This window comes from Capra hircus (genome assembly GCF_001704415.2).
Source record: "Capra hircus breed San Clemente chromosome X unlocalized genomic scaffold, ASM170441v1, whole genome shotgun sequence".
Taxonomy (NCBI): domain Eukaryota; kingdom Metazoa; phylum Chordata; class Mammalia; order Artiodactyla; family Bovidae; genus Capra; species Capra hircus.
In genome coordinates this window covers 51042407-51055372 of record NW_017189516.1, presented here as the reverse complement: position 1 = coordinate 51055372, position 12966 = coordinate 51042407, and the positions used below count along the sequence as shown (strand labels likewise).

At 41.3% G+C, this 12966-nt stretch overlaps 1 protein-coding gene across 1 annotated transcript; it reads right to left on the bottom strand.

The window, feature by feature from the left end:
- Positions 1-1038: 1038 nt before the first annotated feature.
- LOC102179929 (60S ribosomal protein L31-like) lies at positions 1039-1415 on the bottom strand. The gene is given in 2 exon segments (XM_013976653.2): positions 1039-1310; positions 1313-1415. Coding segments are annotated over 2 exon segments (375 nt in total).
- Between the last annotated feature and the right edge of the window lie 11551 nt (positions 1416-12966).

Below are 12966 nucleotides of genomic sequence, written 5' to 3'. Positions count from 1 at the left end.
AAAATATTTTTTCCCCTTCTATTTGCCAATCCATGTGTTACTTCCCTCAAAACTCCAAGCGGCCCTCCTTTCTCAAAGCCCACAGCCCCCAAATTACTGAGAGGATCTAAAGCACCTTCTAACTAGTTTTGTGAACTTTAGCAAGTCACCAAACTTTCTGGGTTTCTAGTTCCACATACATGGGAAGGGCTATATTAAAACAGTTTCTCAAACTTTAGTGTGGATTGACATCATCCAGAGGGCTTGTTACAACTGATGGCTGGGCCCTTTCTCCAGACTTACTGATTCAGCAAGTTTAGGATAGGATTCCAGGGTTGGTGACTCTCACAAGTTCCCAGGTGAGGCCAAGGCTGCTGGTATAGGAATCACACTTGAGAGCCCCTGTACTAGAACTCAGAGGTTCCTTTTGCTTGTTCATTCAATAAGTCTGTAAGTCTGAGTCAGAGCTCTTTTGGGTGCAAGTGACAGAAACTTGACTCAAACTGGGTTAAGCAAGGAAGGGAATCTATAAGTGCACACATCCAGGAAGGACAGACGTGGAATGGATTCTGGATACAGGAATTCAAGTTATATCATCAGATCTCTGTCTCAGCAATTGGTCCCAATCCACTCCCTTTTCACAGGGCTTCTTCATGCTGAGTTGCATGAGACAGGGTTATAGACAATCTAGCTTCTGTTAGCCCAGATAGCAATCCCGGAGAAGAAATATAACTGCTGCCTCCTGGTTCTGTGTACAATAATCTCAGGGACAGACTCTCACTGGCCCAGCTTGGACCATCACATGGTGAGGGGAATAGAGTATTATGACTGGTTAAGCCTAAGTCAGGTGCCTTCCCTTGAAGTGAAGGGCTAGAGCATTACAATGGGCAGGACCCTTCTCAGATTGTAACATCTTTATCCTGTTCACTGCTATATTTTCAGGATCTAGTGTCTGGTACATAGCAGGCACTTAACAAATATTTGTTGAATGAGTGGATAAATCATTTCATGAATAGTGTAAACTTTTTTTTTTGGAGGGTCTATAACTTTATTGGAGAATCAGTAGTTCTCATCCACATTAATTGTCTGTAGATTTTTGAAAGTAGCAACAGGTACATAGGTAACCAATGTGTAGAGCTTGTTTGGTGAATCTTCATCTTCTTTAGGTTTTCTGGACAACCGCACACGGATATGGTATGGGACATTCCTTATTCTTTTGACCCAGATGGCTTTACTGAGCCTGGTGTCAATGCGTATACCTGGGATTCCCATCACCTTGATGACAAATTTCTGGATTTCTTTGAGTGCCTAAGGGGCACGCTTCTTGAACTCACTCTATAGATGTGCTTGTCAACGTTGATAGTGTATTCTCTGTTTACCACCTTGTCGATGGCAGATGGGCCCTTCTTCTTGCTGCCCTTCTTTGTGGGAGCCATTCTGCCAGGCCTGGGTTGGAAAGAGTGTAATCTTTCCTTAGTGAACCTAGAAATCTTCAAAATTGGTGATCTTATGCACACTGAGGATAGGTGTGAAATTTCTTGAGATATTCACATAATTTTACCCAACCAAAGTACAGTTTGTTGTTTTTTTCTTTGTTAAAGTTTCTTCCAGTAGACACTAGAGGAATTATGCTAAGACCCAGCATTTCCACTAACCCTTACATTCTTTTGGCTTTTTGAGGCTTATTCTGATCCTGCTTTGTCTCTGGAAACACAGTCAAGTACACTTTTTCCTCAAAATAAAGTAAATTACTTTAATTTAGATTATCTTTAGTGTCTTAGAGTGAGTACCCTGTAGGCTTTTGTTAGTTGAAAGTTTAATAAAGTTTAAATTAAGGTGTTTTTTTTTTCAACAAAGATAAACATCTCCCCCTCCCAACCCCAGCCTGTATTACAGTGGCTTCCTTTCAGGATATTGACTGAATCGGGGGTCTTGGTTTCTTTGCTATAAACACTGACTGTTTTGGAGGCAGGGAGGCTCAATTTCCTTATTTCTAAAAGAAGGGGGTTGATTCAGATCAAAGCTACTCAGACTTGACTGCGCATTACAATCACCGAGGAGATTGAAATAAATACTGACGCTTAGCACCATCTTTAGAGAATCTGATTTAAATGGTGGAGCCACCAGTATTTTTAAAGCTCTTTAGGGGACTTCCCTGCAGTCCAGTGGTTAAGACTCTGCTGGCCCAATGTAAGGGGTGCAGGTTCTATCCCCGCTTGGAGAACAAGGACCCCACATGCGATGGGGCCAAATTTTTAAACAATATTTTATTTTATTTAAAATTTTTCTTTTAATATTTTATTATTTTAATAAAGCCTGGGAAGCCTGGCATGCTGCAGTCCACGGGATCACCAAGAGCTGGACATGATGAGCGACTGAGTGAGCGAGCGAATGTACAGCCAGAGCTGAGAACTACTGGCTGGATGATTCTAATTTTAAAATGTAGAGTTAGAGCCAGAATGCCAACCTCACTATTTGGGCAAATCACTTAATCTCCCTAGGACTCAGTTTCTCTATTTGCAAAATGGAGACATTAATAGTACACTGAGTTATGAGAATTCAATGACAGGATCCAACTAACATTTTGCTAACCAAAGTTTAGTTCACAGATCTAAACAGTGGTTTCTGCATTACTTGGGTGCTTAGAAATGCAAAATCTCAGGTTTCCCACCCCCAGACCAACTGAAATAAAATCTGCATTTTAAAGATCCCCAAATGATTCTACATGATTCTTACGGACTTCTCAGGTGCCCCAGTGGTAAAGAATCTGCCTTTAAGCAAGAGAGGAAGGTTCAATCCCAGGGTCGGGAAGATTCCTTGGAAGGAGGAAGCCAATTCTGACTCCATGCTGGAAACTGTTTCTTTGACTTGCTTTTGTTATTATAATCATACTCAGTGGCTTGCCTGGACCCTGTCCCTCTACTTGACTATAAACTAAAATGCCTTCATTCTGCTCATGTAGAGATAATTTGTCCCTGCCCACCTGTGAATAGAAGAGATGAACACACCCCTTCTGAAGGCTGGCCATTCCCTTGGAGATGTTTTGCAATACTGAAGACCCTTCACTTCACTTCCCCACTGCATCTCCCTCTCTATTCTACCATTTGACTTTAGTTCCTCATTGCTTCTTTCTCTCTGATCTATAAAAGAACCTGGTATCCAGACCCCAGTAAGATGGTAATTTTGAGGTGCTAGCCTGCCATCTTCTTGCTCAGTTGGCTCCCGGATTAAAGTCTCTTCCTTGCCTCAAGACCTTGTCTCTCAGATTGATTGGCCTATTGTGTGCTAAGCAGAGCGAGCTTGGACTCGGTAACAAACCTACTCCAGTATTCTTGCTTAGGAAATCTCATGCACAGGGGAGCCTGGCAGGCTACATGGGGTCTCAAAGAGCCAGAAATGACTGAGCGACTGAGCACCAAATGATTCTTATTCATGTTACAATTTGAGAAGCACTGGCGTTGAGGATTTAGTAGACTATCCAGCACACAGTAAAGGTTCAGCATTAGTCGTTACTAATATTTATACTGATAATTCTCAAGATAAATTATTCTATTTCCATCCCTGCCTCTCAAATTTTTTCTGGACCCTCTCATTAATATTTTCATCTTTGCATCATTTTTTAACCAAAATAAACATTTATTCCCAAAGTTACTCATTATTAATGATGTAAAATACAAATGTTTTAATTATAAGTGGAGAAAACCCAATAATGAAGTTTGGGATTATTTTTTTGTAAATTAAATTGAAAATATTTCTCCATTGCCTATCTTCAGTGCCCTTGACAGCCATACAGTTCTTTCTCAGTTTAGAAAAGTAAAAATGTCACAAAATTAGGACTGGTCTTTAAAACTATCATGTTTGGTATATTCTATTTTAAAGCAGAGTTTATTGAGAGAACAAAAAAATTATTAGTTTAGTTTTTTAAAATTTTGTTTCAAATGCTGTACCTAAACTTTGAGGTGATTTTATGCAAGTGAAGTTAAACAACCAAAGAACCCAATGACATTGTGATTTTTTAAAAAATTCCATGTTTTCTGGACTTACATTTCACCATATTACCAAACAAATTCATAAATCAACACAATCCTAAACCCCAAGCTCATTGAATATAGCATTGGCCACCTGAGACTTCACCAAATCAGTCTCATTTTATAAGACTATTTTCTGATTCTTTTAACATTTATTTTTACTTACTGGTTTTTGCCTAGAAGATTGTTAAATATTTTAGTGATCATGAATTTTCTGACACAGACCCATTTCTTCCATATTCTTCAGGCTCAATCAAGAGAAAACTCAGACACAGATACAAAGACCTTGATGTTCTGTGGGAGGAAAAGAAAACCTGTGCTTTCCTTCCTGACATAAGCCTTCTGTTCTGTTTCAGAACACTCAAAGACCTTGGTTGAAGCATAAAGATCTAAGAATGCTGCTACTTGCAATCTTGGTTCAACATACGACAGTTGATATTGGCTGTTAATACCCACGTCTATGAGGGCGGGAGCCTTGATTGGCACCTATATGAAAAAGGAAACAAAGACCACCAGCTACAACCCTAATCACTCCATTTCCCTCCCTTACAAAGGCAGATTTTTTTTGGTATCTGCTTATGAAAGTTAAGGATATTTCTTGTCTTTGTGTTAGGGGAAGCACACTGATTGAAACTGCCCACCCTGGCCAGGTACCATAGTAACCATTTGCATGAGTTGTTTTATGACAGGAGATCCTGATAAGGAATATGGAACTAATAAGCCACCACCAACCGGAAGAGTTTGGGAAAGATCTAAAGGAGACACTGCGTGTCCGTCCACTTCCCAGAATCCCTCTCGCTAGCATCCATCTTGGCTGAGCGATGCGTGCGCCACCAGGAAAGACTCTGAATTAGAATGATTGGTCTAAGACCACCCGGAAACTAACCCCATCACCATAAAACCCAACATTGCGAGCCATGTGGCAGAGCAGTTCTCCTGGGTTCCCTTACCCTACTGCTCTCCACCTGGGTGCCCTTTCCCAATAAAATCTCTTGCTTTGTCAGCACATGTGTCTCCTCAGACAATTCATTTCCGAGTGTTAGACAAGAGCCCAGTTTCGGGCCCTGGAAGGGGTCTGCCTTCCTGCAACATTTAGAGAACAGAATTGTTAAGCCTGATCCTCTCATTTTCTTGCTACTTCAAGTGTGGTCCTGTGACCAGTAGTGGCACCAATCACCTGGGGGCTAGAAATGCAGAATCTCAGGCCACACTCCAGGCCTACTTCATCAGAATTTGTGGTGCTTTTTGTTTTTATTTTATATCTTTTTTTTTTTTCATAAAACAAGCAATTTTGGGACTTCCCTGGCTGTCCAGTGGTTAAGACTCCACACTTTCACTGCAGGGGGCACGAGTTTCATCCCTGCTTGGGGAACTAAGATCCCACAAGCTGGGTGGAGCTGCCATAAAGTATCATGCCATCCCTTTCCAAAACAGAACTGGTATTTTCTTTTTTTTTTTTTTAATGTGGACCATTTTTAAGTCTTTATTGAATTTGTTACAATACTGTTTCTGTTTTGTTTTTTGTTTTTTTTTTTTTGTCCACGAGACATATGGGATCTTAGCTCCCAGACCAGGGCTCAAACCAGCATCCCCGGCATTGGAAGGTGAAATCTTGACCAGTGGGCCACCTGGGAAGTCCAAGAAATGATAGTTTCACAAGATCCCCAAGTGATTTGTATGGACATAAAAATTTAAGAAATACTGTTTTAGACACTTTTATACAATATCTTCTTACTCCATATTTAAAAAAATTGATTTAGGAGAGTATTGACAACTTATCCTGAATATTTTTCCCCTCAAAAGAAATTAAAAAAAAACCCCAAATATTAATGTCTTCCATTTTCCCTCATTTGGAGGGAATACTTTTCCCTACATTATCCCCCTTGATTTTCTCATTTTTAGTCATACATTTTATTCATCATTCCAGAAAGTGATTCTGTGAAAAGAGAGGGTGTAAGACTGTTCCTCAGAGCCCCCAGGGACCAAGGGTAAAAACCATCAGTCACACCCCTTATGAGGCAACTAACTCCTTATTGTGAATGTGAAGTTCTTTTGTATCCTCAAGGATGGCTTTCACAAATAGAAAATACTATTCAGAGGTATTTGATCAAATACTAATTTGATTCTTGGAAATAAAATTTGATTTAAATTAAATTAAAACAAAAACCAAGATCTTTCTTTAGCTTTTAAGATCAACTTACAAATCTTGTTGTTTCTTTGTAAATGTAATTGCATTTTATCTGTAATTTTACAGGGACTTTGCCAATTAATTAAGTTCTTTTAAATAATTTTAAGCCAAGTTTATGCATTTAATATATTTTATCTTCTGTTTAAAAATATCAGTGGTTTCTTAACAAAGAACCTCAAGATTGTCACTGATTCTAATAAATCTAATAAATTAATCTTCTAATAAGTTCTTTAAAATTTCCTACTATGGTTTGCAAACTTGGTAAACTAGTCGTCACTAGTCTAAATCAGTTAGTCATGTTTACATTTTAAGCTAGAAACATAAGGCCAATTTGTTAGACAATTAAATACTCAAAATTATCTTAAACATTGCAAGTAGATATACACAAAGAATTCCCACATATAAGACAAAACTATTTATAGTGTAGGTCTGATTTAGTCCTCTAGCTCTACACTTAACTGTAAATCTTCATAGGGTGAAAACAGAGGTTCTCAAAGGGCTTCCCTGGTGGCATAATTGGTAAAGAATCCACCAGCCAACGCGTGAGATGCAAGGGTTCCATCCCCTGTCAGGAAGATCCCCTGGAGGAGGGCATGGCAACCGACTCCAGTATTTTTGTCTGGAGAATTCCATAGACAGAGGACCCCGGTATCCTATAGTCAAAGAGTTTGGTGCAACTGAGCACACACAACAACCTCAACAAAACATTCTCAAGAGAGGGTAATTTTGCCTCACAGGGCACATTTGCCAATGTCCAGGGACATTTTTGTTGTCATAATCTGAGTGGGGGAGAAGTTCTGCTGGCATCTAGCAGATAGAGATCAGGGATGTTGCTACACACCCTACGATGCAAAGGACAGTTCCCCACAACAGAGAATTATCCAGTCCAAAATACCAATGGTGCCAAGGTGGAGAAACCCTGGGTTAAAGGTACCATTTAAGGAGACAATGGTGTCATTGCAAGCAATTTGGGGGTCACACGCCAAGTGAAATTTGGAGTTATCTTCTCAGCTGCCTGAGATTTGAGTCTAGAGCTACACACATTCATAATGATCTTTATTACAACCAAACTGCTTTACTGTGCCTACTCCCCTCCGCACATTTTTTCATAATGGCTATGCCAGCAGAAAACTCCAAGTTCAGATTCCATAAATGAGGTCAGTTTTGCTCTCAGAATCCCCTGAGTAAGTTTAAGTCAAGGCTTACTTACTTTTGTAACTTCTTTTATCTGCGACCGGCACACTAAGCGTGGGCACGGGCAGCTGCGACCCGCGCACTAGGTGCAGCCGAGAGGAGCTACCCCGCGTCCGAGGTCAGGGGCAGCTGCCGAGAGTGCCAGGCTGCGATGGTGCAGGAACAGCTGAGAGGAGCCACCCCACGTCGGAGGTCAGGGGCAGCAGCTGGGAGGAGCTACCCCGTGCCCAAGGCCAGGGGTGGCGGCCGGGAGGAGCAAACCCACGTCCGAGGAGTGGTGGCTGCGTGGGCGCAGGAGGGCCTAGAGGAGCTATCCCACATTGAAGGTCAGGAAGGGTGGCGGGAGGAGATACCCCTCATCCAAGGTAAGGAGCAGCGGCTGCACTTTGCTGGAGCAGCCGTGAAGAGATAACCCATGCCCAAGGTAAGAGAAACCCAAATAAAATGGTAGGTGTTGCAAGAGGGCATCAGAGGGCAGACACACTGAAACCATACTCACAGAAAACTAGTCAATCTGATCACACTAGGACGACAGCCTTGTCTAACTCAATGAAACTAAGCCATGCTTGCGGGGCAACCCAGGACGGGCGGGTCATGGCAGAGAGGTCTGACAGAATGTGGTCCACTGGAGAGGGGAATGGCAAACTACTTCAGTATTCTTGCCTTGAGAACCCCATGAACAGTATGAAAAGGCAAAATGATAGGATACTGAAAGAGGAACTCCCCAGGTCAGTAGGTGCCCAATATGCTACTGGAGATCAGCGGAGAAATAACTCTAGAAAGAATGAAGGGATGGAGCCAAGGCAAAAACAATACCCAGCTGCGGATGTGACTGGTGATAGAAGCAAGGTCCAATGCTGTAAAGAGCAATATTGCATAGGAACCTGGAATGGCAGGTCCATGAATTGAGGCAAATTGGAAGCGGTCAAACAGGAGATGGCAAGAGTGAACGTCAACATTCTAGGAATCAGTGAACTAAAATGGACTGGAATGGGTGGATTTAACTTAGATGACCATTATATCTACTACTGCAGGCAGGAATCCCTCAGAAGAAATAGAGTAGCCATCATGGTCAACAAAAGAGTCTGAAATGCAGTACTCGGATGCAATCTCAAAAACGACAGAATGATCTCTGTTCGTTTCCAAGGCAAACCATTCAATATCACAGTTATCCAAGTCTATGCCCCAACCAGTAACACTGAAGAAGCTGAAGTTGAACAGTTCTGTGAAGACCTACAAGACCTTTTAGAACTAACACCCAAAAAAGATGTCCTTTTCATTATAGGGGACTGGAATGCAAAAGTAGAAAGTCAGGAAACACCTGGAGTAACAGGCAAACTTGGCCTTGGCATGCGGAATGAAGCAAGGCAAAGACTAATAGAGTTCTGCCAAGAAAATGCACTGGTCATAGCAAACACTCTCTTCCAACAACACAAGAGAAGACTCTACACATGGACATCACCAGATGGTCAACACCAAAATCAGATTGATTATATTCTTTGCAGCCAAAGATAGAGAAGCTCTATACAGTCAACGAAAACAAGGCCAGGAGCTGACTGTGGCTCAGATCATGAACTCCTTATTGCCAAATTCAGACTGAAATTGAAGAAAGTAGGGAAAACCGCTAGACAATTCAGGTATGACCTAAATCAAATCCCTTATGATTATACAGTGGAAGTGAGAAATAGATTTAAGGGCCTAGATCTGATAGATAGAGTGCCGGATGAACTATGGAATGAGGTTTGTGACATTGTACAGGAGACAGGGATCAAGACCATCCCCGTGGAAAAGAAATGCAAAAAGGCAAAATGGCTGTCTGCGGAGGCCTTACAAATAGCTGTGAAAAGAAGAGAGGTGAAAAGCAAAGGAGAAAAGGAAAGATATAAGCATCTGAATGCAGAGTTCCAAAGAATAGCAAGAAGAGATAAGAAAGCCTTCCTCAGCGATCAGTGCAAAGAAATAGAGGAAAAGAACAGAATGGGAAAGACTAGAGATCTCTTCAAGAAAATTAGAGATACCAAGGGAACATTTCATGCAAAGATGGGCTCAATAAAGGACAGAAATGGTATGGACCTAAACAGAAGCAGAAGCTATTAAGAAGAGGTGGCAAGAATACACAGAAGAACTGTACAAAAAAGATCTTCATGACCCAGATAATCATGATGGTGTGATCACTCATCTAGAGCCAGACATCCTGGAATGTGAAGTCAAGTGGGCCTTAGAAAGCATCACTACGAACAAAGCTAGTGGAGGTGATGGGATTCCAGTTTAGCTATTTCAAATCCTGAAAGATGATGCTGTGAAAGTGCTGCTCTCAATATGCCAGCAAATGTGGAAAACTCAGCAGTGGCCACAGGACTGGAAAAGGTCAGTTTTCATTCCAATCCCAAAGAAAGGCAATGCCAAAGAATGCTCAAATTACCACACAATTGCACTCATCTCACACGCGAGTAAAGAAATGCTCAAAATTCTCCAAGCCAGGCTTCAGCAATACGTGACCTGTGAACTTCCAGATGTTCAAGCTGGTTTTAGAAAAGGCAGAGGAACCAGAGATCAAATTGCCAACATCTGTTGGATCATGGAAAAAGCAATAGAGTTCCAGAAATACATCTATTTCTGCTTTATTGACTATGCCAAAGCCTTTGACTGTGTGGATCACAATAAACTGTGGAAAATTCTGAAAGAGATGGGAATACTAGACCACCTGACCTGCCTCTTGAGAAATCTGTATGCAGGTCAGGAAGCAACAGTTAGTACTGGACATGGAACAACAGACTGGTTCCAAATAGGAAAAGGAGTACGTCAAGGCTGTGTATTGTCACCCTGCTTATTTAACTTATATGCAGAGTACATCATGAGAAATGCTGGACTGGAAGAAACACAAGCTGGAATCAAGATTTCTGGGAGAAATATCAATAACCTAAGATATGCAGATGACACCACCTTTATGGCAGAAAGTGAAGAGGAGCTAAAAAGCCTCTTGATGAAACTGAAAGAGGAGAGTGAAAAAGTTGGCTTAAAGCTCAACATTCAGAAAACGAAGATCATGGCATCTGGTCCCATCACTTTATGGGAAATAGATGGGGAAACAGTGGAAACAGTGTCAGACTTTATTTTTTTGGGCTCCAAAATCACTGCAGATGGTGACTGCAGCCATGAAATTAAAAGACCCTTACTCCTTGGAAGAAAAGCTATGACCAACCTAGACAGCATATTCAAAAGCAGAGACATTACTTTGCCGACCTAGGTCCGTCTAGTCAAGGCTATGGTTTTTCCAGTGGTCATGTATGGATGTGAGAGTTGGACTGTGAAGAAGGCTGAGCGCCGAAGAATTGATGCTTTTGAACTGTGGTGTTGGAGAAGACTCTTGAGAGTCCCTTGGACTGCAAGGAGATCCAACCAGTCCATTCTGAAGGAGATCAACCCTGGGATTTCTTTGGAAGGAATGATGCTAAAGCTGAAACTTCAGTACTTTGGCCACCTCATGCGAAGAGTTGACTCATTGGAAAAGACTCTGATGCTGGGAGGGATTGGGGGCAGGAGAAGAAGGGGACGACAGAGGATGAGATGGCTGGATGGCATCATGGACTTGATGGACATGAGTCTGAGTGAACTCCAGGAGTTGGTGATGGACAGGCGGGCCTGGCGTGCTGCGATTCAAGGGGTCACAAAGAGTCGGACATGACTGAGGGGCTGAACTGAATTGAACTTCTTTTATCTTTTTCATCTGATAAGAGTCAATTAAAAAAAACTTCAATCCAGAGTGCTTTATTTTACACTGTTATGAAATTTTATCCTATCTCAGAGGGCTGAAACACTTGAATGCCTCTTACTGGATTCTATTTGTCAAGTTTACTCCGGCTAGATGATCAAGTTCTAAAGTTATTCTAATACCAATTGTGCATATATGTGTAAATTAATTAGTAAAATTATGCTATATTAAAGTATATAATGGCCTTCCCAGGTGGTGCTAGTGGTAAAGAATCCACTTACAATGCTGGAGACCTGGGTTCGAATCCTAGATCAGGAAGATCCCCTGGAGAGGGGCATGACAACCCACTCCAGTATTCTTGCCTGGAAAATCCCGTGGACAGAGGAGCCTGGTTGGCTACAGTCGATGGTGTCACAAAGAACCAGACATGACTGAAGTGACTTAGCACACATGCAAAGTAGATAATAACAGCATATATGATATGTATAGTATATATACACTATAGATATATAAATAATATATATTATTGCATGCCCACTATATGCCAGGTGCTAACACTGTACATTAATATTGCTCTAGACGTAAGAGTCACAGTTTAAATTGGCTTATAGGTTCTTGTCTTTCTCTCCATGCCTTCAAACTAATCAAGTTTTCCTATCCATTCATTCAGCAAGTATTTATTGAGTATCTATTATGTGCCAGATACTGTGGGAGATGCTAGGACTGAGGAAGGGGCCAAGATATACATATTCTCTACTCTCATGACATTCCATTCTAAGGCTGTGTTTAGGATTAAATGAGATAATATATGACAGCCCTTTATACCACCTAAATCACCATGCAAGTTCTAAAGATTCAGGCATCCAGAGGTTACAGAAGATCTAAGTGGGAAAACTGTTATCTACAAGGTTTACAGTCATCTCAGGGTTGAATTCTGCTAAGTTTCAATTCTTTCTTCTTTATAACAAAAATCACAAATAAACTTGGTTACACTATTCTTGAGTGTGAATGAATAGGGTAGACACAGCCACTAAGAGAGGCGCTACCAACTGCAGTCTATGACGTTCAAGATGGCCCACAGGGCCAACATCCAGCCAGCAGGTGGGGGGAAGACAGGGAGGATTGTAAATGAGTAGTTGTTTTTTAAAATATTTATTTATTTAGTTTTGGCTGTGCTGGGTCTTTGCTGCTGAGCAGGCTTTCTCTAGCTGCAGTGAGCCGGGACTACTCTTCATCGTGGCACATTGACTTCTTGTTTTGGTGGCTTCTCTTGTTGCAGAGCATGGGCTTAGTTGCTCTGAGGCATGCGGGATCTTCCCAGACCAGGAATTGAACCTGTGTCCTCTGCATTGGCAGGAGGATTCTTAACCACTTGACCACCAGGAAAGTCCATGAATAAGTAGTTTTATGAGTCAGGTCTGGATGGTACACTTCACTTTTGCTTGCATTTTATTGGTCAAGCTGGAGCTCAGCTATATGGCATATACTGCAGGGAGGCTGGGAAATGCAGTTCACCTAGGTGTTCAGGAGGAAGAAGATCTAGTTTTAGTGATCAGCTAGCCACTCTCCAGCACCTTCATACATGGAAGATTGATTATTATGGTGAACAGGGGTATATGAAAACCCTGTACTGTGCATCTTGAGTCTTAATACTTGATTCATTTTATACTTCTGAAGCTTAAGACTTACATGTAAAAGAAAGGATAACATGTATGTATGTTAATTTTTTAGGGCAACTCTCTCTGCCTCTTAGAGGCAACTCTCTCTGCCACAGTATTTTCACTTATAAAAGAAAACATTGAAATAATAAAGATTAGATCATACATTAATAAAATAGAATAGAATCAATGAAACAAAAGTTGGTT